The sequence below is a fragment of the Prosopis cineraria genome, unplaced genomic scaffold, assembly GCF_029017545.1.
Source record: "Prosopis cineraria cultivar Desert tree isolate PC_DT_omini unplaced genomic scaffold, ASM2901754v1 PC3, whole genome shotgun sequence".
Taxonomy (NCBI): Eukaryota; Viridiplantae; Streptophyta; class Magnoliopsida; order Fabales; family Fabaceae; genus Prosopis; species Prosopis cineraria.
Window position 1 is genome coordinate 42,716,297 of NW_026555334.1, and position 25,814 is coordinate 42,742,110.

The following is a 25,814-nucleotide window of genomic DNA, read 5'->3' on the forward strand; positions in this document are numbered from 1 at the left end:
TGGGTAAATCCAATTACTAAGCACATGGCCCAGTTGGCTGTCCCCCAAAATTTCTTTCTACATCAACGGACAGCGGGAGCCTTTTCTGACGGTAAATAAAAAACCATATTTTTATCAAAATCGATTTTAAAAAAATAACATTTAAATATGATCACGTTGTAACATAATAAATTAAAATTAAAATTAAAATTAAAATCAATTATATTAATTATTTTTTTTATAATCAAATTTTTCAAACTAAAATCCAAGCACACTTTGTTAATTGGTGAAAAGGGACTCGTTTTCATCCCACAAAAATTATAAGAATGAATAGATAGAAAGTAGTATTAGTGTAGTTTCATTCTTTCTCTGAAGTGAAGTCTGCTTAATTGATTTAAGAACATCCATTCATTTGTTTGGGATAGCCCTTAAATAATGTTCAAATTTTTCGAAGAACTAACCTCATGACTGTCAATTGTGAAAATATCTTGAAAAAAAAAAAATTGTCATCTGCTTACAAAAAAAAAAAAAATCATCATCAAACCGAAGAATACAAAAAAAGCAGAAAAAAAGTTCTTAACTCTACTTTAAAAAAAAAAAATAGCAACGTCTTAACTCTTTACAAAATAACCATGATTCTGTTTTTTTTTTTCCATGACAAATTCCCAAGTCTTATCTGATGCTTAATGTGATAATTAATTAAATAATTTAAAATGGAATAAACAAGATACATCACAGAGGAAAACTAATGTCCAGTGCTTTATTGATCTCACAATCTTAGCACTATTCAATTAAATATAACATATCCCAGAAGAAATATACAAAAGCCTATCCTTCAGCACAGGCAAAAGAACAATGCCCAGAAATCTCTAGCTTAAAAAGGATGCCAAGCGTGGGTCCGTACGGTGAGGAAGACCAGTTCGAGCACCCAGAGCTCTGCATTTGGCAGCTGCCTGCCGTCATCACGAAATTAGCAAAACTGTACTGCAAATAAAATTCCACCTTTCATATTTTCCTATTTTCCCTCTTTGTTTTATTGGCCACTCTGAAATATGGATAGCGTTTTTTCCTTGAATTGCAAGCAACTTACCACTTGAGAGGCGAATGGCAACATTTTCTTGGGTAACATGTTTGCACAGATAGCTAGAAACAAGTAAGATAACATAAGTATATTATTAAATCTTAAAATAACAATAGAAACCAACAAAATTTGTCAGTCATGAATTGAAAAAGATGGACAGGATATTGGAATATTGGTAAATTGGTAAATGATACATGAAGGATGAAGACAATGACATCCATTATCGTAAACTTTTTTTTAGGTAGTATGATGACACGAAAACTCATCCTCGCAATCTACCTGAAGCCCCATCGCCAGGGCCCTTATAACCATGTCTACTTTTCTCTCAAGTGGGCAAACTATTGATCTGGAGACACGTCGTTATCCAAGTTTAGTATTCATTTATGAGAGTATTTCTCAAGGAAAAAACACAAACAACTACAGTCCACTAGCTAGATGGCTAAGGAAGAGCTAACCCACTGAAGAACTGAATCTGCAGGTAACTTCAGGAAGAAATAAAGCCAAATGAAAGTAAAGCAAAGTTTCTAGTAAATTTCACTATGTCGAGCTCTACGTCAAGCCAATTCCAATAATATCATTGAGAGCATATATCAGATATAAGATTAGACCTACCATAAAGAATGGCTCCAATAAATGCATCCCCAGCACCAGTTGTATCAGTCAGTTCATAAGCCGGTATCTTCTCTGCTGTTCCAACAAATAAACGTCCACATACGGTCCCTATTCCATTTGCTCTTAATTTTGTCACGGTCTGAGAAAGAGAAAAAAGTGCATTGAACATGATCCTCTAACTCAATGCTAATGTTATGGAAGAAGACATATTCATATTAAACTAGAATTTATAGAAATTAAAGTTTACACTGATATTTTACCGATGATATACAAGATGGGATAACCAGACTATCATCTTTCTCTTTGTATAGGGATTCTGTTACATTGTCCACATCCCTTTCTTCTATCTCGGTACCCTCTGCCAGAACACGGTATAAAGTTAGAAGTAAAATACCTTCTTGGAACACAAATATCGAATGCAAAGCAACAGTTTTGAGACACTAAGTGAAATTGAACTGGCCAAGTGTAAATTCACCAGTCATGCTTCTCTCCAGCATTATACATCCATCTTCACCCAGAGTCACAATCACAAATTTGATATTCGGCAATCTTAAAAGCATAGAAACTAGTGCACTTGGAATAGATGGTGCTTGGGTCCACGCCTGATACAAAAAGGAGCACAAATAATGCACCCAAGTACAATAGACTTTATGGTAAAAAAACACACACTAGACTTTAAAGAATTGAACATAAGCAGAAGCATATGTAACATACATGTAAACTAAAGCAGCAATCCCACATAAAGACAATTCAACCTCATCATATTGTTTTAGAAAAACATGAATTGGAAGTGTATATAGAAGGTGTCTGAACTCTGAAGAGGATCATGATTCAAAACACAACCCATATTCAGCTTTTGCATTTTAACCAGTTTGTTACAGACGGTCAAAAGCAAAGTCTACAATTGTAGCAAATTTTGCATGTTGATACACTTAAGAATTCATAAATTGTCAAAATAGATGCATATAACACCACATAGAGATAAGAGTCAACCAAAAGTTCCTCATATTAATGACAGAGGAATCAAAGTACCTGTGGAAACCTTGCAGAGCATACAGCATAATCAGCAAGACCCAGGAGCTCATCCAATCCTTCCCTCACTGATTCTGCCTCAACTAAAATAGGTATGTTATTGTGGGCTGCCTGTATTTAAAAATTTGATGACAACTATTTACTGCTCAGATCCAGAATAATGGTAATGATTCCCTCCAAAGCCCCACGCCTTCCCAGGCTTCCAAGATGGACCCCATTCAAGACAATGTGTGCTACATGTAAAGAGTCTTAGAATTCTAGTCCATGTCACCAAGCTGGGGAAATATTATGTAACCACATCAATGTTTCTTGAATGACGTTGGGAGTGACAAAATTATAATAGTTCATCAGATAACAGGATGCAGGGCTTAACAAATTACAAGATCAAGAAATGGTAATCAACAAGATTGATTATTTCATTAAATCCATTCGCTTAGAAACATTTACATTTATCACAACCTGTGCTGAATACAAGGACACCTTGTCACCTAGTTCAAGTCATTGCGTGATAAATTCACAATCTTCTAGAAAGGCTCACACTGATAACGAAATGCATCTTGCTTGTTTCGGTAAAAGTTTTAACTTTCCAAGAAGTTAAGGCTCACACTTCCTTCATAACTAGGGAAGTAACTTACTGAGTAATACCTAAGTTCTACTTTCCCAGTATTTTGTCTTTCAAATAAAAAGTAACATATCTTTTTAATGCCGAAAATTGCAACTTCCTGGGAAATACAAAATTAACCAAACAACTCATATATTAACTTCCCATGAAGTATACTTCCTGGGAAGTTATATTTCTTGGGAAGTTTAACTTCCTAGGAAGTAAAGCAAATGAACCAAGCAAGCATTAAAAGAACAAAAAATACATTCATCACTGCAAAATCTAAATACAGACTGGCTAGCTGGGCAAGCCACATAGGAGTCACTTTAGTGCCTAAATTGATCAAAATGAAAAAGCTGTAAATGAAAATAAAGTTTCTAGGAAACTCCATGGGCTTCATTTTAAACCTAATTAGTGTAGTTTTGGGTGTAAATCCCCTTAGATAATTGAAGAGATTAAAAGCAAAAGCAAGCCAATAATTACCTCATGTGCAACAAATAGTGCCGTTTCAGTTGATGTTCCATCAGAATAAACTAATTGTGCTCCATTAAATGCAGATAACAGCATTGATTGGGACAGGTCAGTTGGCATCATGGGCGGGTCTCCAGGGGTAGAAATGCATGTACGAGTTTTTCTGAAAGTATCACTTAGAATTAGTTTACATCCTTGGTCAAATACCTCAGGTATGGGCAAGAATATTTTTATATTCTAATGCAGAAACTCAGCCAAAAAAACATCAAAAGAAATATGGAGAAGCATTTTCATAATAAATTCTGCCAGACCAGCTGCATTTAAACCAGTAGTCGTTATTTGTAAGGGTGGGTTTATGACAGAAGATTAAAATACGTTGCCCATGAACAAGCTGGGAAACTTCCTAAAAGAGCACTTCTATAAGTATTTTAAAGTAAAAAAGGGTGATTGTTGGCTTAAAAAGGTTATTTTTCATCTCGAATATGAACAAATCAATGCACCTCTATTCATGACTGTAAATATGGAAATTAGATAGGACAATGGCTAAGCAGAAATGCCTTTAAGTTTAACCAGAAGGTTATATATATTGTTTTCATAAGGGTTACTCAAAAATATTAGCGGGATGTAGGGGGTGAAACATACTATGAACTGCCTTACGTTTGGTTGTCCACAAGCACATATGAAAATGTTGAACTACCGTCCTTGGAGACCTAAACAACCAAATTCCCAACTCAGGAAGGGATAAGGGGGAAAAAGAAGAAAGACAACCAAAGACAATTGATCAAAAAGCAAAGAAGATTAAACTAGAGAGATAATAGGAAGAACATTATAATAGAGAGTCCTTTTTTCCCGATAGATTATGAATGGTACGCATGAATCTTACAACAAAAAAGGAAGTATCCACCCCATCAGCTTCCAGCTCCTTCAGTATGCCCCTGCCTTGGGCATCATCAGAAACCTAAGGAATGCCCAAAAAAGTTTGTCACAGCTTAATATAATAGATTATGAGCCATTCAATCCTGTTCTGCACCTCGGAACATATACTAAGAAATAAGATGCAAAAGATAGTTGAAAACCTTGGAGATCAACTTTGGTTTTAACCCCAGGCGAGCAGCACAAGTTAAAGCATTACCAGCATTGCCACCTCCTTGAATCTAGAATCATACAGAAATGATCAAATTTCTTATCATACATCTTAAAACTAATTGGCTAATATCAATGGCACAAGGCATGCATCAGTTTAATAACTCATATGAGGCAATAGATTAACACGAAAAAAGAGCCAATGGAGAGCAGCAAAAGGTCAGCAGGCGAAGCGAGAGGCAATGTAGAAGAAACGAGAGTCTTCTAATGGCATTTTTGAATTAAGTGGAACAAATGAATTAAGTCTCACTGCATTGTGATTGTGTTGTTAGATATTTTATTATGTCATATAATATATTTGATTATTAGTTATTATATTTTCAATTAAATAAAATATTTTGAGTGTTGCCCATTAATCAATTGTTAACTGGGTCTAGGTTTAGGGATATTATTAGTTATTTATTTAATTATGTAAAAATAGTCTGACGAATTAAATAAATTAATTTGGGTTTTTTTTTCGGATATTTTATTTGGTTAAGATGATGTTTGAAAAATTATTTTGGAATCTATTGTGAGATCTAAATATTTTGGGAAAGCAATTGTAGCTATTTAACATACTGGAAAACATTACAAAATTTGTCTTATTTGTTATTTAATTGTCCAAAAAAGATATGAAAAATTGATTTTGGGCAATTATATGATTGTTTAAGTTTGCAAAGTTACGATTGAATTTGCTAAAATTAATTATTTGGTACATTAAATAGTGGGAGAATTTCTTCTGGTTATTTAATCACACATCAATATAGTTGATTAAATTGATTGCTTAAATTATCATAAAGGTTGAGCATATATGGATGTAAATGCACATTTGATATTTGTGATTAGCATGTATTTTATTTCCTCAAGGAGCAGCCACAGCATCATTAGATTTGTTGCATGCACTATTAATCACTATAGACTTTCAAATATCAATTGTAATTAATTATGCAATTATAATTTATCTTTGCCCACGGGTAGGTAATGATAATTACATATTTAATTAGGATGGAATAGAAGTGAATTTGTATTTTCTAATAACCTACAGTTATCAAGAAATATAAATGCAATCTAGTTTCATTGATTAATAGATAAATACATGCTATGCTAGCGTCTTTGCGCACAGGTAGAAATTAGCGACATGTACTTATAATTCTATGAATTGTTTGTCCAGCACACATGTATGGCACAGTATTGCAATTGCCTTAAGACTGATATCTAAGTGTATTTGACCTTTACAGTTCTGCAGTTCCAATAGCTACTCCCAGAATTGTTGCTAAAGCAAGCAACAAAATAACCCTGGATGGTACAAATTATCTGGATTGGAAGGACGATGTTTTGTTGCAACTTAGCTCCTCGGACTTGGATCATGCTTTAAGGATTGATGAACCCCCAAAGCCTGCAGATGACTCGGGTGACCAAGATGCTAAGAATTACTATGATTAATGGGAAGGCTCAAATCGCCTTTGCCTCATGCTCATTCAAAATCAGATCCAAAGGAGCATTTGGGGTTCCATCCCCAAATACCGCACAATGAAAGAATACTTGCAAGTCCTAGACAAGCACATCAGACCATCTAACAAATAGTTAGGTGGAACAATAATGTTTGAGTTATGTAGTATGCGACTTGTAGGTGTTGGAGGGGTTAGACAGCACATAATTAAAATGAGGGACCTATCTTCACAGCTCAAACCCTTTGAGATGGAACCAACCGAGCAATTCCAAGTACAACTCGTTCTAAATTCCCTTCCAAATCAATATGAAGCCTTTAAGGTCTCCTATAACACACATAAAGAGAAATGGACAGTGGATAAACTATTAGCCATGTGTGTTCACGCAGAAACGAGGCTACTGATAAACGGGAGAGCTACACTTAAAGAAGCTCATCTGGCTAAAAGTTTCAAGACCACTGGCAAAAGGGAACATATAGGGAAAAAGAAAAATAGAATTGCTCCCACCTCAACTAAAAACAAAAGGGAAACTAAGTGTTTCTTCTGTAAAAAGAAGGGGCACATAAAGAATGAGTGCCTCAAAAGGACAGCTTGGCCGGAAAGGAAAAGTAAGTTTACTTGTTGTGTTACTTTTGAATCTCATTTAACTGGCATCAACAATGACAGTTGGTGGATTGATACTAGTTCTATGATCCATATCTCACATACCATGTAGGGCCTTCTAAACAGCAAGCTTATGTACCCCAATGAGGAAAAAGTCTATTCAGGCAGTGGGATGTGGGACTGTGTGGTAGTTGGAACTTTTCGTATCATTTTATCAAATAATGTTTGTTAGATCTTTTTGAAACCTTTTATGTTCCTACATGTAAGAGAAATTTGATTTTCATGTCTAAGTTAATTCCTTTTGGCTGTGGTTTGAATCTTGCAAAGGATTTTATGAGTTTTAATAAGTATTTTGTTCCAATTGCAAGCGTTATTTTAATCCATGGTTTATTTAAAATTAATTGCAATTTGGCTTAATCTTTGGTTGTTACTCATGGTATTAAGTGAAGTGTCATTAATGAGAATTCTACTGGCTTGTGGCATAGGAGATTGGGACACATGTCCATTGAAAGAATCAAGAGGTTAAACTATTCGAAACTTGGTTCTTGTGTGGACTACATTAGGGGAAAGTAGACCAGTAAGTCATACAAAGAAGCTAGGAGAGGTTCTGAGTTATTTGAGATTGTACACAGATATTTGTTGCCCTAATTTAAATGCAAGGGGTCAAAAATATTTCATTATCTTTATTGATGATTTCTCGTGATACATGAATGTCTACTTGCTTCATAAAAAAGTAAGGTATTAGATGCCTTTAAGGAGTATAAAGCAGACGTGGATAAATAAATTGGAAGACCAATTAAGATTGTGAGATCAGATAAAGGCAGTAAATATTATGGTAGAAGCACTAATGAAGGACAAGCACTTAGTCCATTTGCAGAATTTCTTCAAGAGCATAGGATAGTGGCTCAATACATTATGCTTGGCTCACCTAACATGAATGGTGTGGCTGAAAAAAAGAAACAAGACCTTGCTAGATATGGTGAGGAGCATGTTAAGTAGCTTCAAACTTCTAGTTTCCTCAGGGAAGGAAGCACTTAAGACAGCTACATACCTACACCAGGTTCCAACAAATGTTGTGTCCAAACCATCCTTTGAAATCTAGAAGAGATGGAAACCTAGTTTGAATCACTTTAAGGTATGGGGTTGTCCTATAGAAGTAAGAATTTATAACCCACAAGAAAGGAAATTAGATTCTAAGACCATTAGGACATATTTTGTTAGATATGCTAAAAGGTCTAAAGAATAGATTCTATTTTCCTCCACCTTTAAAAAAGTTTGTAGAATCTAGGAATGCTAAATTTCTTGAGAATGATGTGATTAGTGGGAGTGATCCTTTACAAGATGATCAAATAAAGGAAACCACTAACATTCATAATGAAGGAACGTCAACGATCAAAGACTCTCCTCTAGTTAGAATTGTCATAGATCATAATGAGGTTTCTAGACCTCTGATAAGATTCCGAATAAGATTCAGACTTATTCACGAAGGAAGAAGCAAAAGATAAATTAGGATTAAATTCATTTAATTTAGTATTTTAATTTTAACTAGATAATTAGTTTAGATATTTCTTCAAATTTTATTATTTATCTTTTTAGATTCAGATTTTATTTAGTTAGATTTTATTCAGTATTTTAGATTTTAGGAAATTTTATTTAGTTATCTAGATTTTATTCATTATCTTAAATAGTTATCTAAATTTTATTTTAGATTGTATTTAGCATTATAAATATGACTAGCAACCTTGAAGCTAGCATACGAGAAAATTAATAAACTGTCTTTCAAACCCTTTGGAGATTCTCCCAATCGTGGCTATTGAGAGAAATATAGAACGAGATTCTTGTTCTATATCATCTTAATAGATTTATTCCTATTATTTCTTCTGGTTATTGTGAGTCCTATCAATTTGGCATCAGAGCCATGGTTACTACTCGTACGGGTCAAGAAACAAACCATCCTGACAATTCATCCAATCACTCCCCAAAAAATCAAGACTCGGTAGTTTCAGATCTAGCTGCTATAGCCTCAAGACTCGAAACTCTTGATTTATTAAAAGAGAAAATAGAGGCACTTGAAGCCTCTGCACTTAACAAAGGCAAACATGCCCGAGAGGGCTCCCGCAGGTGTTATTATGAAGATGAAAGTGAAGAAGAGCAAGAAACTCATAGATGTAGCAGATTTCATCGCACAAAAATTGAATTCCCAAAATTCAGTGGAGGTGATCCACGAGGTTGGTTTTTGAAGGCTGAAAAATACTTCAAATATTATGGCACACCTGAAGAAGATAAAGTAGACGTAGCCTCATTGTCTCTGGAAGGTGACGCCCTCGATTTGTTTGCTTGGATCAGCCATGAACGAACGCTTCATTACTGGGATGAATTGGTGTCAGCTTTTCAGGAGAATTTTGGACCCCCTGAGTACCAAAACCCCGACGAATTCCTGTGCAGCATCAAACAAGAAGGAAGCGTGCAGGAATACAAAGCAGAATTTGCCAAACGATCATCGCGAGTCAAGAATTGGCCGAAGCACTGCTTACTCGGCGTTTTTCTGAACGGATTGAAGGATGACTTGCGCGCAGATGTACGTATTCACAAGCCAAGGAGTGTTTACCGAGCTATGAGTCTAGCACTGGAATTTGAAGGGAAACTTCTCTCACGTGGGTCCAAGCCGAACAGTCTACAGATCCAGAATCGATATACTTCTTCCTTTCCCTTCGCACGAGAACAGACGACTCAGGCCCAGAAAGCTTCGACAGCGTCTTCAAACTCGTACAGAAACCCAGCAACGTCTTCTTCATTCAACAATACATCGTCGAGCTTGGCCAAACCAGCGTCCATGGACGCCGAGCACCTGCGCAGGAGGGAGAAGGGCCTTTGCTTCCGCTGTGGGGACCCATTTCGACCTGGGCACCGATGTAAGAGTTCATTCTCTTTAATGGAGGTCACTGAAGAGGGCGAAGAGATTATCCCTCCACTTGAAGACGCTGCACTCGAAGAAATAGAACCACATGGAGCTGAAATTTCATTAAATGTTATCTTGGGCAGTAATTCTGGGTCAGCAATGAAACTTAGTGGAAGATTGGGCTCTCGACAAGTGTTATTGTTAGTGGATAGTGGGTCCACACATAATTTCATCTCTGATGCATTAGTCCAGGAACTTCATCTACCTACTCAATCAATTTCTACTTTTGGAGTTCAAATTGGTGACAGTAGTATTGTGCGCTGCAATCGAATCTGCAAAAATATAGAAGTAGAACTGACAGGTCTAACTATTAAGGAAGATTTTTTCCCCTTCACTCTAGGGGGGCTGATCTGGTTCTTGGTATTAAGTGGCTAGCATCTCTTAACACAGTGCAAGCCAATTGGAATCAACTTTTTACGATTTTCTGGAAAAATGGTAAGAGGTATAAGCTGCAAGGAGTCCCTAATACTACTAAAGGTGCTCAACTTAACTCCATGCAACAAATTGAAGCTTTCGCTGACTCTAAATCTCTCCAATATTTCAACCCGGAACAATTAATTGCAGCTTTACCATCAGTTTTTGAAGAACCCACAAACTTGCCACCATTTAGAAATCACTCACATACCATTACCCTACTACCAGGGGCCAGTCCTCCTAATTTATGACCGTACAGGTATCCTCATTATCAGAAAACTGAGATTGAGGAGCAAGTTGAAGAATTACTAAAAAAGGGATTCATTCAGCCCAGTTCCAGCCCATTTGCCAGCCCAGTCTTGTTAGTTGTAAAGAAGGATGGATCATGGCGTTTGTGTGTAGATTATCGAAAATTAAACAGTATCACAATTCCAGACAAATATCCAATTCCTAATATTGATGAGTTATTAGATGAGCTACATAGGGCAATTTATTTTTCCAAATTGGATCTACGATCTGGATATCACCAAATTAGGATGGCACCTGATGATATTTACAAAACGGCATTTCGAACCCACTCTGGGCACTATGAATTCACAGTCATGCCGTTCGGCTTAACTAATGCTCCAGCCACTTTTCAAGCGGCTATGAACGATTTATTTCGTCCTTATTTGAGAAAATTTATATTGGTATTTTTTGATGATATTTTGATCTACAGTTCTTCCGTTCAACAGCACCAGGATCACTTGCACACTGTCTTGCAAATACTACAGGAAAATGTGTTCTGTGTCAATTTAAAAAAATGCTTTATAGGGAGGCCAAGAGTTCCTTTTTTAGGACACCAAATTTCTGCCCAAGGAGTAGAGGTGGAAGCTAAAAAGGTAGAGGTAGTACGTGAATGGCCTATTCCAAAAAATGTCAAGGAGTTATGTGGGTTTTTAGGCCTTGCTGGATATTACCGACGTTTTGTGAAGAATTTCGAGATTATTGCTCGACCCCTTACTGAGTTGACTAAGAAGGATGCCTTCTTATGGTCTGAACCAGCTCAGAAGGCCTTTAATCGCTTGAAACTTGCATTAATGACGGCACCTGTTCTACACTTACCCAATTTTGAAGAGGAATTTACAGTTGAATGCGATGCATCCACCGAAGGGATTGGGGCTATACTATTGCAAAACAACCACCCCGTTGCTTACTTCAGTAAAGGGTTTTCCTTCTCTAACCGCTTCAAGTCCACTTATGATCGTGAACTCCTTGCATTAGTACTGGCAGTGCAAAAATGGCATCATTACCTCCTTAGGAGGCATTTCTTTGTTAGAACAGATCACGCTAGTCTTCAATATTTACTACAACAACGTATCACCACCAACAATCAACAAAGATTGATTATCAAGCTTTTACCATTTAATTTTACTATCATCTACAAAGCAGGAGCGGAAAATAAGGGTGCTGATGCATTGTCAAGACGACCGCAACACGCAGATTTTTTTCAGTTGGCAGTCCCCTTCGCGCCTGAGCTACATGACCTCCCCTCTAAATTGGCCTTAGATCTATTCACTAATGCAATAATGCAAGATTTGCAAAACGACCCAACATCCCGTCCTAGATTCCACCTGGTTAATCAAAAACTTTTCTATGATCACCGAGTAGTCATTCCCTATTCATCCCAGTTACGACCAAAGTTACTAGCAGAAGCCCATTCTACTACCATTGGAGGACACGGCGGTTTTCTTAAAACATTTAAACGTCTCTCGGAGAATTTTTATTGGCCGGCAATGAAAGCAGATGTGAAAGCATATGTGCGACATTATGCCACTTGTCAGCAAAATAAGTATCAAACTCTGGCGCCAGCAGGCCTTCTTCAACCCTTACCAGTACCCTCTCAGATTTGGGAGGACATCTCAATTGATTTTATCACAAGTCTTCCAAAGTCTGGTGGGTTTGAAGTTATTTTGGTAGTGGTGGATCGTTTGAATAAGTATGCTCATTTTCTTGCTCTTTCACATCCTTACACTGCTAAGAAGGTTGCCACAGTCTTCTGTGAGGAAATTATCCGCCTACATGGGGTACCTCGCTCAATTATCTCTGATAGGGATCCTATCTTCATGAGCTCATTTTGGCAAGAGTTATTTCGATTAAGCCAGACCCAGTTGAAGATGAGTACTGCTTACCATCCTCAAACAGATGGTCAAACAGAAGTGGTCAACCGTAGTCTTGAAGCCTATCTGCGATGTTTTGCACACGAGCAACCCAAGTCTTGGCACAAGTTCCTTTGCTGGGCAGAATACTCATACAACACAGGTCATCATACATCAACCAACCATTCACCTTTCAAACTAGTATATGGGAGAGATCCTCCTCCCCTACTTCCTTATGTGAAAGGAGAAACACTTGTAGCTGACTTAGAAGATCAACTTGAAACCAGGGATGCAATGATCCGACTTTTGAAGGATGCTCTGCGTAAGGCTCAGGACCGAATGAAGGCTTATGCAGACAAGCATCGAAGGGAAGTCGAGTATACTGTGGGTGATGTTGTGTGGTTGCGAGTACAGCCATTTCGTCAACAGTCCCTTACCAAGCGAAAGTTTGAAAAATTATCTCCGCGCTTCTTTGGGCCCTACAAGATTCTTCGAAGAATTGGCAAAGTAGCTTATGAATTGGAACTGCCAACAGACGCTCGTATTCACCCTATTTTCCATGTATCCCTCTTGCGCCCGGCTCATGGGATGGATCTACCGCTTGCACCAACTGCCTTACCATTATCAGCTGATTTTGAGTTACATGTACGACCTCATCGAGTCTTAGATCATAGATGGACTCGCTATCATTCACTTGAACTATTGGTGGAATGACACGAGCGACCTGTGGAAGAAGCAAGCTGGGAGGACTATGACCTATTGCATGCTCAATTCCCTTCTTTTCAACTTGAGGACAAGTTGAGTTTTCAAGAGGGGGGTAATGATAAGATTCCGAATAAGATTCAGACTTATTCACGAAGGAAGAAGCAAAAGATAAATTAGGATTAAATTCATTTAATTTAGTATTTTAATTTTAACTAGATAATTAGTTTAGATATTTCTTCAGATTTTATTATTTATCTTTTTAGATTCAGATTTTATTTAGTTAGATTTTATTCAGTATTTTAGATTTTAGGAAATTTTATTTAGTTATCTAGATTTTATTCATTATCTTAAATAGTTATCTAAATTTTATTTTAGATTGTATTTAGCATTATAAATATGACTAGCAACCTTGAAGCTAGCATATGAGAAAATTAATAAACTGTCTTTCAAACCCTTTGGAGATTATCCCAAGCGTGGCTATTGAGAGATATATAGAACGAGATTCTTGTTCTATATCATCTTAATAGATTTATTCCTATTATTTCTTTCGGTTATTGTGAGTCCTATCAACCTCAAATTGACAACGCTAGAAATTAGGAACATATACTGGCCAATGAACCTATCACACATGTGGAACAACCATAAGAAGTGATAGAACATGCTCCTAATGAGCAACTTGAGTCAACTTAGGAGGTTGGATTGAGAAGATCAATTATACAAAGGAAATCAGCATTACCTAGTGAATATGTAGTATATTTTACCAAGTTTGACTGTGATGTAAGTGTTGAGAATGATCTGTTGACATTTTCTCAGGCTATAAAAAGTGTAAACTCTAAATTGTGGTATGATATCATGATGGATAAGATGGAATCTACGGGAAACAATATTGTTTGGGAACTTGTAGAGCTGCCTAGTGGGAATAAGGCCATCGGCAATAAATGGGTTTTCAAAACCAAAAGAAACTCACAAGGTAGCATTGATTGGTACAAAGCTAGATTGGTTGTTAAGAGTTTCACTCAAGTAGAAGGAATCAACTATAGAGAAACCTTTTCTCTTATATCCAAGAAAGATTCATTCTACATTATCATGGCATTGGTTGCACACTTTAATCTAGAGTTGCACAAAATGGATGTTAAAACAACATTCCTTAATGATGAACTCAAGGAAGAGGTCTACACGAAATAGCTTGAGGGATTTATTGCTAAAGGAAAGGAGCATTTAGTTTGCAAGTTAAAGAAATCAATTTATGGTCTTAAACAAGTTTCATGACAATGGTACTTAAAGTTCCATGAAGTAATCACATCCTTTGGACTTGTTAAGAACATCATGGATGAATGTATATACCACAAGGTTAGTGGGAGCAAGATCATACTCTTAATTTTATATGTGGATGACATTTTGCTTGCAGGTAATGATCTGGGACTATTATGTGAAGTAAAACAGTTTTTGTTCAAAAGTTTTGAAATGAAGGATATAGGTGAGGCTTCTTATGTCACTGGCATAAGGATCCATAGAGATAAATCTCAAGGTATTTTATTCCTACATTAACAAGATTCTTGAACGATTTAGGATGAAAAACTGTTCTTCCAATATGGCTCCTTTTGAGAAAGGAGACAAATTCAATTTGAACCAATATCCCAAGGATGAGCTTAAGAGAAAGGTGATAGAGAAAGTCCTTTATGCCTCAATAGTAGGAAGCTTGATGTATGCACAGGTTTGCACAAGACCTGACATAGTTTTTGTTGTGGGTATGTAGGGAAGGTACCTGAGTAATCCATGAGAAGCACATTGGACTACTACAAAGAAGGTCATGAGGTACATACAAGGTACTAGTCATTATATGCTCACATATAGAAAGATAGAAAATCTTCAAGTGATTGGATACTTAAACTCTAACCTAGGAGGATATATGGACATAAATAAATCTGCATTCGTTACATCTTCCTACCGGCAGAAGGAGTTATATCATGGAGAGATGCGAAACAAACACTTGTGACTACTTCTACATACGAAGCTGAGTATGTTTCATGTTTTGAGGCAAGCACACAAGCAATCTAGATGAAGAATTACATTGCTGGGCTTAAGATTGTGGATTCAGTCTTTAAGCCAATTGGAATGTTTTGTGACAACAAAACTACAGTGGCTGTAGCTAACAATAAAAGGAGTGGAAGTAAAAATAAACATATTGAATTAAAGTTCCTATCCTTAAAAGAAAGGGTTAGAAATGGTCAAGTCTCGGTTGATTATATCAACACAAAGGATATGCTACTTGATCCTTTGACTAAAGGGTTGAATCTAAATATATTTGTGTGGCATGTACCTCAAATGGGAATTAGACCTCTATTTGTCTAGCTAAGGCATGCAAAGCAATGAAATTATAAATTGTGGTTTATTATGTCATTTTTACAATTTTTATACATTTGAAATGCTGAGATTGATAAGCATTAAGGTAGGAACCAAATAAACATTTTAGTTTATTCATAAAGAGGCATGCCCATTAAGAAAGGATGCTACTTGTAATATGATAGAGCTAACAAGTTTATTAAGACCTATACGAGGAAATCAAGGGAGACCAAGAGGGCAGAAAAAGAATTCACCACTGGTTCAAATGTTTATCCTATGGATCCTGATGACAAGGAAAAGTAATGCTAGGTCACTTATGGTTTTGGGGCTACCTAGAGGTATAGCCTATGTTGGGGGATGTGTAAGTCACTTTTTGGAGTCCTTAATGTCTTTCAGCTGCGAGGAGACATTCTATGGATTTTTTGATATTTTGAGTGTAGAAGGAGAGTTTGGCCTCTCGAATGCCAGTGCCTGTGTGTTGTTCTTGTGATTTATGTACTGTGGCTTTGTTAATTTTTAGTTGCCATTGTAATAGGGGAATAGGGTTTCAATAGAATCAGTGGACTCTTATAACACTGATTCTGTATTCCAGCACATTTAAATAGTAGAAACCTCAGTATTTTCCCTCATTACTTCCATCTGTTGTCTTTTTTCTGGTGTTAGTTTCTGTTATTTCAGCAGGGTTCTATCATAATACATGGAAGGTAATTCTCGCTTAAAGAGGACTTATCGCCATGATTCAAATAGTAGAACCTTAATAAACCTTGACATGACAAATGATGTAGAGTACACGGGCCAAGTGGGTGAGGGTTAGATATTTTATTATGTCATATAACATATTTGATTATTATTTATTGCATTTTGAGTTAAATAAAATATTTTAAGTGTGGCCGGCTAGTCTGTTGTTGACTGGGTATAGATTTAGGGATATTATTAGTCATTTATTTAATGAAGTAAAAATAGTCTGATGGGAGGACTATAAGTAAATGACAGTTGCTTGAATGAGGGTACGGTATCCATTAGAAACCTAACATATACTCTCTGAAGGTTCCCTGACTAGTGACGGCAATCTCTAGTCTATCACCACACCTTTAGGCTAACAAAACTTTCTTTGATTTCGGTGACACCTTGTATCATATCAATAAGCAATAGCAAGAGGTATTACATTGTGACTCTGATATATGATTATCTTAAAATCATATTATCAATAGTAATTATTTTTTCCCAACACGTGTACCTTGAAGCTGGTTGTTCTGACCTTGTCGTCCGGCTTGGGAAATGCATCCACAGTGGCAATGAAATCTACAGTGGTCATTCCACACCCTACCTGCTCTTGTAGTCATATATATATATATATATATATATCACATATACAAATATAAGCCTTCATTTCAGTTTCACCAAAAAGCTATGAAATAAGAGCGAGACGTACAACAACGCGGCGTTCAGGGGGAGGAGGAGGAGGGGCATCAGAGGACATTGTAGCTCTGAAATTTCTGCAACGAATCCTCGTTGACTGAAGAAAAAAAATAGAAGTAAAGACATAGTTAACAGAGAAGGATATTGAATTAACAGGATAAATTAAAGAGGTGAATCGGAAGGATTGAAGGAGAAAGAGAAGGAGAGGGTGAGTTGAATACGACGGCATTGCATGCAACAAGATACAGCGGCTTCAACATGGTTGTCGTTGACAGCAGCTCAGAATTCAGCGCCAGAGAGAACGTGAAATGCTTCTTCCGGCGACTTATGCTTGAGCTCGACTATCTTGTGGGCCCAACCCATCAACTGCAAATTGGCGGGGACTCAATTCGGGAGATAATCTTGCCATAATGTCATTTTTATCGTGTCTTTTTCGGTCTTTTGGCTAAGGTTCACTGCTCATGTGTCGGGTACGTCGTTATCTTTCTTTGTTTGAAAAAAAAAAATGTAAAGATTATCCCTTGATGTTCTCATTAGTTTAAAGATGTTGGCCAAAAAACTCAGTTTAGTGATGTCCACTTTATTGTTACATTAATCATATCGATCTATGGCTAATGAAAGTTAGTTCAATAACAATGTGATTGATAATTTTGGTAAAACGTCTAGAAGAATTCCTATGTTTTTATTGTCATACTCTTTGGGGCCTTCGGAGCGACATCACTGATCAAGTACTGACGCTCAAGTTTCATTATGGATCGTTTATCTTGTTACTTTAAAAATGACATTTGGAAAGCAAAAAAAAAAAAATGACATGTATATCTAAGATTAAAAAATATATTTCCTCTTCGTCATCACATACACACATTAATTGTATCATTTTTTTTTCCCAATGATTAGGAGATTGTTTGTCTAAGTTTAAAACATGATCTTTAGTGTTGATACATAAAATTTTTAAATAATAAAGGATAGATGGAATGATAGATAGATCCTAAAAGAATTAATTAATTTAAATTAATTTTCAAGTGCTAATTTTAAAAATTTATAAATTCAACTCTTAATTATACAACTTTATTGTGATGAATTTATAATTTGTGTTTTTAATTTTAATAAAGAAAACAAATTTATTTATTCTTCAACCATATTAAAATTTAAAAATAAATCATAAAATCATCACAATAAAATTGCAAAATTTAAAGCCGAATTTAAAAATTATTAAAATTTAACACTTTAAATTTAATTTGAATTAATTAATCTCCTTAAGATCTATTTGTCATTCTCCCTAAAGGATATAACTATTCTAAGTGGCTTATTAAAATAATTTTAAAACAGATTCTTTCTGAAAGTTATCATTTTAAAAAGGTTAAGCAAACAAATAAAATATTAAAGCAGTGATGACCAGCAATAAAAAATGAATGTTGATCAACATTATCTAATTTTTTTCCCCGAGTTATCATCCATTAGAAGCAGAGGAAAAAAACCTCGGAGAAAATCATCAACTTTTTCATGTATTAATTAGTAATTAATAGAGTAGCTAACAGTATCATATTAATTCATGAAATGAATTCATGTTGCTAGAAGGCTAGCTTCACATACATGCATTCAACTTAAGAAATGAAAGCACCTCATTCGCTTCATCCAAGGACTAGTCATACAATGTTGGTCAAAAAAAGAAAGGACTAGCCATATAAGGCTATAATTCTGCTTCAGCTTTTTAGCACTAACATTCGAACTTGGAACAAGGCAATAGTTTCTTCACCTTATGATGAAGGCAAAAATGCAAGTCATACAAGGCTATTATTATCCCATACAAAAAGAAAATCAAATAGCACACTGACCACATCTCATGCATTAGCTGACGGCAGGATCACTGCTTAAATTTACCGCAAAAAGGATGCCAGACGTGGGTCTGCACGGTATGGAAGACCGCTTCGTGCTCCTAAGGCTCTGCATTTGACAGCTGCCTGCAATGGACACCAAAACGCACATAAACCTTTTCCATTATTTGCAAGTTGAGTACAGGTGTGCATGACCACTTACCACTGTAGCAGCGAAGGCTAGCATTTTCTCGGGGGAAAAGTTGGCACAGATTGCTGAAAGGCAGGAAAGCAATTATAAAGTAAGTAATTCCAAGCAGTTGTTTTATTTTACTTAATTGTCAGAAAATGTGGATTGTCAACATCATTTTCCCCACTTTAGACCATAGCATTTCGATGCCTTTATGATGGCTTTTTTCTATCGGATTTTCAGGAGCAGCGATTATGTTTTGGTGAAGAAGAGAGAGGATTGAGCCTTTAATTAGCAGAGGCAACATTGTTGCCATCTGATTCTCTATATATTTTCACCTCCTCCCATGAATGAAATAAGAATTTCCATAATCATTTTCCTCACAGAGAAAAACGAATTTCCTTAGTCATTATGTTCTAAAAATCTTGAGTCAAAAAGGGGAAGGGGAAAAACCCTAATCATATATCTTGAGGACAAGCTAAAGAAGATGGTGGCCACGAAACGCAGACCTTGTTGTAGGTTCCACGAAAAAGAATTTTAAGGGAGCATATTTTGACATATGGAAATTAGACTTGGTTCAACTCATGAGGTTTAAAGACTGGAGAACATATTGCCAATCACCACTTCAACAGAGAAAACATGTGGAAAGGGAGAAATGCGGGGAATTGACAGTTTCTTACGCAAAATAAAACAGTTTTTAACAGAAATAGAGGCAGTAAGGTCGAACCCACCCCTACTCCTGGCAAGTTATCGGGAATTCTTAGTGAGGTGCCTCCACAATGGATTGCTTTGGAGACGTAGATATGTCCCCATGCCAAAAGAAAACGGATGGTTTTCTATACTAAGCTATGGTTGAGGTGAACAGCCCATCTACAGCTAAATCAACAAGCGTAAGACAACCTTAATCATGCATGGCAGATTAGAATAAAAGGTTTAGGTGCATTTTTATCCTTAAAGTTTTTGCAGAAGAGCACCTAATACCTTAAAGTATTTTGTATATCATTTTGGCCCCTTAAGTAATTAAATCGGAGCATCCAGCATCCTGACATTAAATCCTTGCTAACTCTGTTAAAAATTTCTTGTGGGCCCCACTTTGAAAATTCAACACAATCAAATTTACCAGAATTTGAACCTTCAATAATGCCTTGACCGCTTGCATTATTTGTCGCACCATTCCTCCGGTGCTTCTTTTTTCTGGCTTTGGTTTGCTGCCAATCAGCCAACATTCAAATGAGTGCGGGAAGCGATACCTGCCGTGGGGCGCCAACAGTGCACCTGAATCCTCTCAAGGTTGCCACGGAGAAATTGGTCTTCTTCCTGTTGATGTCGAGGTTGGGTCTTGCGGTTTCGCCACAAGCATCAAGGGAGGAGGCAAAGAGGATAGAGGAAATGATGGGTCTACAGCAAGTGAAGTGCGGCAGAGAAAGGATTCGTGGGCCGGGATTTGTTTGGGAAATGAGGTGTGAGAATTGGTCCTCCACTTGGTGTGGTGTGATTTCAAAGCCCCTGTTGCACCATGCATGGTTTATAGATTGAAGATGAAAGGAGGGAATGAATGGATGAATGTGGTTAAAGTTTTGAAGAGAATGTAAGAACAGAAGGGATGGGCAGTTTCAAAATGATCTTCTGGTTTGGCTCTTGCTGCAGGAAAGTTCAAAACAAGGGTATCCACAATGATTGCTTTGTTTCGCTTCGTCTCTGATCAATTGGAAAGGGAACTAAATAGGAGTTTTGTTCATGGCGCAATAGGTCTTCAAATATGAAAGCTTGTTGTCGTGGGATAAAGAAGGAAAAGGAAGACGAACCATGACAAATCAGCCATGAGAGAATGAATCAACTTAAAGGAGGACTTACAGGGAATGGGGGAAAATGGGGCCCACACGAAATTTTTGACAGAGTTAGTAAGGATTTAATGTCAAAATACCAGATGCTTCGATTTAATTACTTAAGGGGCGAAAATGTTACGCAAAATACTTTAAGATATTGGATGTTCCTTCGCAAAAACTTCAGAAACAAAAATACACCTTTACCTTAGAATAAAAATGATAGGCAACCCATAAAGATCTAACATGGCACCTCATAGGCTACAGGGAAAAGAACTAGAATAAAAGTAATAGATTAAATTACCAAAGAGAATAGCTCCAATAAATGCATCTCCAGCACCAGTAGTATCAACAAGCTCTGATGGGGGTATTTTCTCAGCTGTACCAAAATAAATCCTCCCACAAACAGTTCCTATCCCATCCGCCTTCAATTTTGTCACTGACTGAGTGGAAAGAGAAAAGATAGATCTAAGCAAACCATTCACAAAAGCCTGAATAAGCATGCGATAATTTTTAGTTACAATCCCACTTATTTAGCTTTTAAAACAAAAAGAATCAGGCATACTCTTATGTCTTGTGTGTATGTTGGCAAAAATATTATGTCTTATGTATAACTAGAAAAAGTTTTTGCTTCATAACACGCATACCAACTGAGAAAAATAATAAGTATTCAGAACTTTTATGTTAGGCTAAATCAAACGCTTGAGGCTCAAACAAACTAATAAGCTACAACGTAAGACAATAGGTGATGACAAATAAAAGTTGTTCCAACTTCAAAGACTGCTTAAGGATATTGGTTGCTTCACGTTGATACTGATGGACCTTTCAGACCTGGTATCTTCCAAGTCAAACATTGGCAGAGGATTGCAGGACTTCTACATATGGCCATGTTTCCAGCAAAGAGGAACTCATTTCCGCAGAATGTCATCCTAATATTGCTAGATGCTTATATCATCAATCTCATACTTCTTAAACTATAATTGCCAAATTTTTCTTCCATTTTTCATTTAGGTACACCATTGAGAAAACTGCCTTACTCCAATGTTGAAATTAAAAATAAATACTGTGATGAGCAATATAATCCCCATGATCAGCCTGTTGAGTAGGGAAAGACACTGATATGAACCCCATGATTCCTGCATGTCCAAACTTCACTTCAAGCATGATCTAAAGCATTTTCTGTGTTAATTTCACAAAACTGGAGAACAATTCAGAAATACTGTAATACAATGACAGAGCAAAGAGGGTCCAGATTTCAGAGTTTCATTGTCATTACCGATGAAATACAGTTTGGGATGGATATACTATCATTCTTTCTGATCTCCAGTGATTCCAGTAAGCTGTCTACATCTACTTCTTCAGAGGACTGTCCCTCTGCAAGGAGAAGCATATTGCATGAAAAAAAATGTTTGCTTTAGAAGCAAATGACACACACAAGGAGTATGTAACACAAACACAATTCTTACAAACCAGTGCATAGGACCAAATTCTTCATCATAACAACATTACCACAACCCACCTCTCCCCAAACCCAACAAAGAAAATGCATTAGAAGGAATAGGAGACCATTCATACCATTATCACTTCTCTCAAGCATTATGCAACCATCTTTTCCCAAGGTTACAATCACAAATTTGATGTTGGGCAACTGTAAAAGCATAGAAACAAGTGCTCTTGGAACAGTCGATGCCCCAGTCCATGCCTATTATCAGAGAAAGGTATGTCATCCATGCTTAATAATGCCTATGGTTGGCCAAAAAAATAATGCCTGTGACAAAAACATCAACCCCACTGAACAGAGTACAAACAGAAACTGGCAAGAAAGGCACTATGTATATGAAATTATGTAAGTAATAGGAAAGAGAAAAGGAAAATAATATATCTCATCAGTATTAGAGAAGGAATATAATTTTTTTCTCACAAACAGAACATGACTAAACTACTCTGCTTATGCATAATTGAAATAACACGTATACAACTACAAGAGGACATAGTTCAATTTCAGAAGAAGCCAATAAAAAATTAAATAAAACTGTAGTCTTTTTCTTCTGTAGCTAGCACTGAGCTACTTTCTTCAGTTGAAAAAAACACTAAATGGCTTAATAGAATAGAATAGAAAGGCAAGTCATTAAAATCAGTCCCAGATTTAACAATTAAAAAACAACGCTCATGAAGAAAGTCAAGCATCATTGTCATTCAATTCTGGAAACACTAGCACTTTTAAAGAAAATAATGCACTTACCTGGGGAAAGTTTGCTGAGCATACTACATAATCAGCTAACCTCAGGAGATCATCTAGCCCTTCCCTCAGCCTCTCTGCATCAACTAAGATGGGTATATCCTTTCGAATAGCCTGTGCAGGAAAATATAAGATTTTGTTTACTTTCCATAAGATGAGGCCCCCTTCTTTCATCCTCGCTCTCCTTTACTATCCAAAGAAAACAAAGGCAAGAGTAGAAAGAACTAAGTTCCACGTAAGTTTCTTTGAAATTTATTTCTTGCATTGTTGCCACCTTTACACATTTCCCCTTGAGATTCTCATCTCAAACCATTGTCGTAATGAGTTGTTACAATATATAATATGAGGTTATTAACAGTGTATTAAGAACAGAATGACAACTAGTTCCCTGCTTCTTCACCAGAGCTTTGCATTAAATAGAATACAAAAATTCTTACTTCTTCACTAAAGCTTTGCATGATTCAACTTTTAAAATGATTAAGCTATCTAAATTTTGGCATCAGAACAACAAGGGAAAAAAAAAAAAAGTGATAACCTCTTGTGCAACAACTAGGGCAGTTTCATGCAATCTCCCATCAAAATAAACAATTCTTGCTCCATCCAGTGCAGCTAACAAGCTCAATTCAGGAAGTTCTTCAGGGATCATTGGAGGATGTCCTGGGGTATGTATACAAGTACGGGTCTTCCTGTAAAATTACACTTTATATTAAGTGTTTGAGGATCTTAAGATTTATCATAAAATCATAGCAACTAGTTTCAATCTGTCTTTATAGACAATCTTTTTCCGTCACAACACAAGAACGGAAAAACTGAGGGACAAAAAAGGGGGAGAGCAAGAGGTGAGACTTTCTTTTAGGATGTTATAGATACTACCCTGCATACTATTTTAAAATCATAATCATGCAGTTGACAGTGAACGAAATCTTGAATGATGCACCTAATTCATGTAACTTCCTATATTTAGTCATCAAAATACTAATTGATAGAAGTCAAGATGGTGTAAGATATGCATAAGGATATCTAAAAGAGTTACAGCTTCCTAAACTGAGTAAAAATGTAAAGAACTCTCGGTATTAACAAAATAGCTTGGAAAGGAAATAAGAATGCCATCTTAAGGGTTATCATATTATAAATTTATAATTTATAATTTATAATTGAAGGCATGGTCACCACGATTATTCTTGTTTTTTGTTACTTTTCTTTTCTTTTGAGGGGAGGGATGTTGGGAAGAAATATACAAATTAAGAGAGCAATGAGCCAATGACAATTACGTTTGCTTGTCCACAATTATATAGGTGAATGGTGAAGTGCCCTCCTTAGAAACCTACAGTACAGATAGCAGGGCATGCAATCAGAGAAGATTGAAAAAACAAACAAAAAATATAAACAAGAGTCATATGAAGATTGCATGACTGCCCGAAGATTACCACCATAAAAGATATATCTACGCCATCAACTTTCAGCTCATCTAAAATGCCCCTGCCTTGAGTGTCATCTGCAACCTAACAGGTGTCAAACATGTTTATAACACGTACACATTATTGAATCAGGTTTAAATGGTTATGCCTAATAGGTTCCATGCATAAAAAAAAGACTTGTAGAAAATAGAGAGCATGATCCTGTTTTTTTTTTTTTTTTTTTTGGTAGAGAAGGCAGAGAGTCTTTGTCAAGAACCTTGGATATCAGCCTAGGTTTTAAGCCCAAGCGAGCAACGCAAGTTAAAGCATTAGCAGCATTGCCACCTCCTTGAACCTGACAAATCATACATGGCGGGATGGTTAAGAAAAAACTCTTGCCTTTAGCATTCTGAGCATTTAACGATACCAACTACACCTACAGCCTATAGAGGCATTTCTAAAGGAAAGAATAATACTTGCTTGAATCGATCAATACTTTATTTAACAAAAGAAAGATAGCTCCTGCTCTGATATAGGGGACAAACAGTTTCTCATATAAAATCCACCTTAAAACGATAAATCTGCGTCGAATAACAATTAGTCAACCAAAAGCCTTTGAAGTCCGGAAAAGAAGAAATACCTTCAAGCTGGTGCTTCTAATTTTGTCATCTGGCTTAGGATAAGCAGCAACTGTTGCCAAGAAATCCACTGAAACCGACCCACACCCCAACTACACAAGAAAACCTCCATTTCAGCGGCAAACGGAATAGAAATAAACAGACTAAGCAGAAAGCGTAGCTAAAGATCGAGAGACCGCGAGGGCGGGACGTACAACAATTGAGGTTTGAGAATCGGAGGACATCTTGACCCTGAAATTTTTGCCGAGAGGCTTCGTTGACTGTGAGCATAATAATTGTTTAAAACGAGACAGAATGAATAAATTTAATACCAAAACTCCAACTTTAAAGCTGTAAATTATTGAAGATTTAGAAGAGGAGGGAGGGGACTCGCATTGTGGAAATTGAGATATAGGAGACCAGAGTAACGCTGGGCTTGAAGGGTTAGGTTGAGCGCGAATGTGAAGCTCGAAGAAGAAAGGGAGGGAGACGGAGGAGAGTTAAGCGAGTAGCTCAAAAGAGTGGCATTGCCAACAGTGGAGAGGTTCGACATGTTCGCTGGCGTCTTGGTGTGTGGCGGGCGCCAGGTTAAGCTTCTTTCTGTTTTTCTAAAGAGGATAAAATCATAAAAGTGACATTTTGGAATGAAAAAGCTATTTTCATTTCATTATAAATTTGATAATTCATGTGCAGCTTTTATTAAAAAGATTTTTTTGGCTAGGGATTTCAAAGTTTAAAAGGAAAATATTAGTAGTGATTCTTATAATTTTAAGATGTTTTGGTATACATCTTTTTAATTATTTTTAT

At 36.4% G+C, this 25,814-nt stretch overlaps 2 protein-coding genes across 7 annotated transcripts; both read right to left on the reverse strand.

The window, feature by feature from the left end:
• Positions 1 to 719: 719 nt before the first annotated feature.
• Positions 720 to 17,315, reverse strand: LOC129306723 (uncharacterized). Of its 4 annotated transcripts, none has more exons than XM_054947449.1 (13): positions 17,152 to 17,315; positions 16,941 to 17,024; positions 16,746 to 16,835; positions 4,853 to 4,930; positions 4,660 to 4,734; positions 4,434 to 4,486; positions 3,789 to 3,939; positions 2,705 to 2,815; positions 2,148 to 2,274; positions 1,933 to 2,030; positions 1,673 to 1,811; positions 1,070 to 1,122; positions 720 to 963 (listed from the first exon to the last, which is right to left on the reverse strand). In XM_054947449.1, the coding sequence occupies exons 1-13, from the start codon at positions 17,185 to 17,187 to the stop codon at positions 808 to 810; spliced, it is 1,251 nt and encodes a 416-aa protein (XP_054803424.1). In that variant the 5' UTR covers positions 17,188 to 17,315; the 3' UTR covers positions 720 to 807. The 4 variants fall into 4 exon arrangements, with proteins under 4 accessions (XP_054803424.1, XP_054803425.1, XP_054803426.1 ...); XM_054947450.1 differs by having other exon boundaries at positions 720 to 932; positions 17,149 to 17,315; XM_054947451.1 differs by having other exon boundaries at positions 720 to 958; positions 17,149 to 17,315.
• Positions 17,316 to 18,412: 1,097 nt separating this feature from the next.
• LOC129304707 (uncharacterized) lies at positions 18,413 to 25,589 on the reverse strand. Of its 3 annotated transcripts, XR_008591753.1 has the most exons (14): positions 25,402 to 25,589; positions 25,223 to 25,288; positions 25,031 to 25,120; positions 24,668 to 24,745; positions 24,421 to 24,495; positions 24,265 to 24,317; positions 23,529 to 23,679; positions 22,997 to 23,107; positions 22,330 to 22,456; positions 22,031 to 22,128; positions 21,059 to 21,197; positions 19,663 to 19,807; positions 18,965 to 19,017; positions 18,804 to 18,888 (listed from the first exon to the last, which is right to left on the reverse strand). XR_008591753.1 is itself a non-coding variant. In XM_054944462.1 (13 exons), exons 1-13 carry the CDS (start codon positions 25,558 to 25,560, stop codon positions 18,805 to 18,807), a joined length of 1,284 nt encoding a protein of 427 aa, XP_054800437.1. In that variant the 5' UTR covers positions 25,561 to 25,589; the 3' UTR covers positions 18,413 to 18,804. The 3 variants fall into 3 exon arrangements, 2 of the variants coding, with proteins under 2 accessions (XP_054800437.1, XP_054800438.1); XM_054944462.1 differs by lacking the exon at positions 19,663 to 19,807 and having other exon boundaries at positions 18,413 to 18,888; XM_054944463.1 differs by lacking the exons at positions 18,804 to 18,888; positions 18,965 to 19,017; positions 19,663 to 19,807; positions 21,059 to 21,197 and adding an exon at positions 21,206 to 21,890.
• Between the last annotated feature and the right edge of the window lie 225 nt (positions 25,590 to 25,814).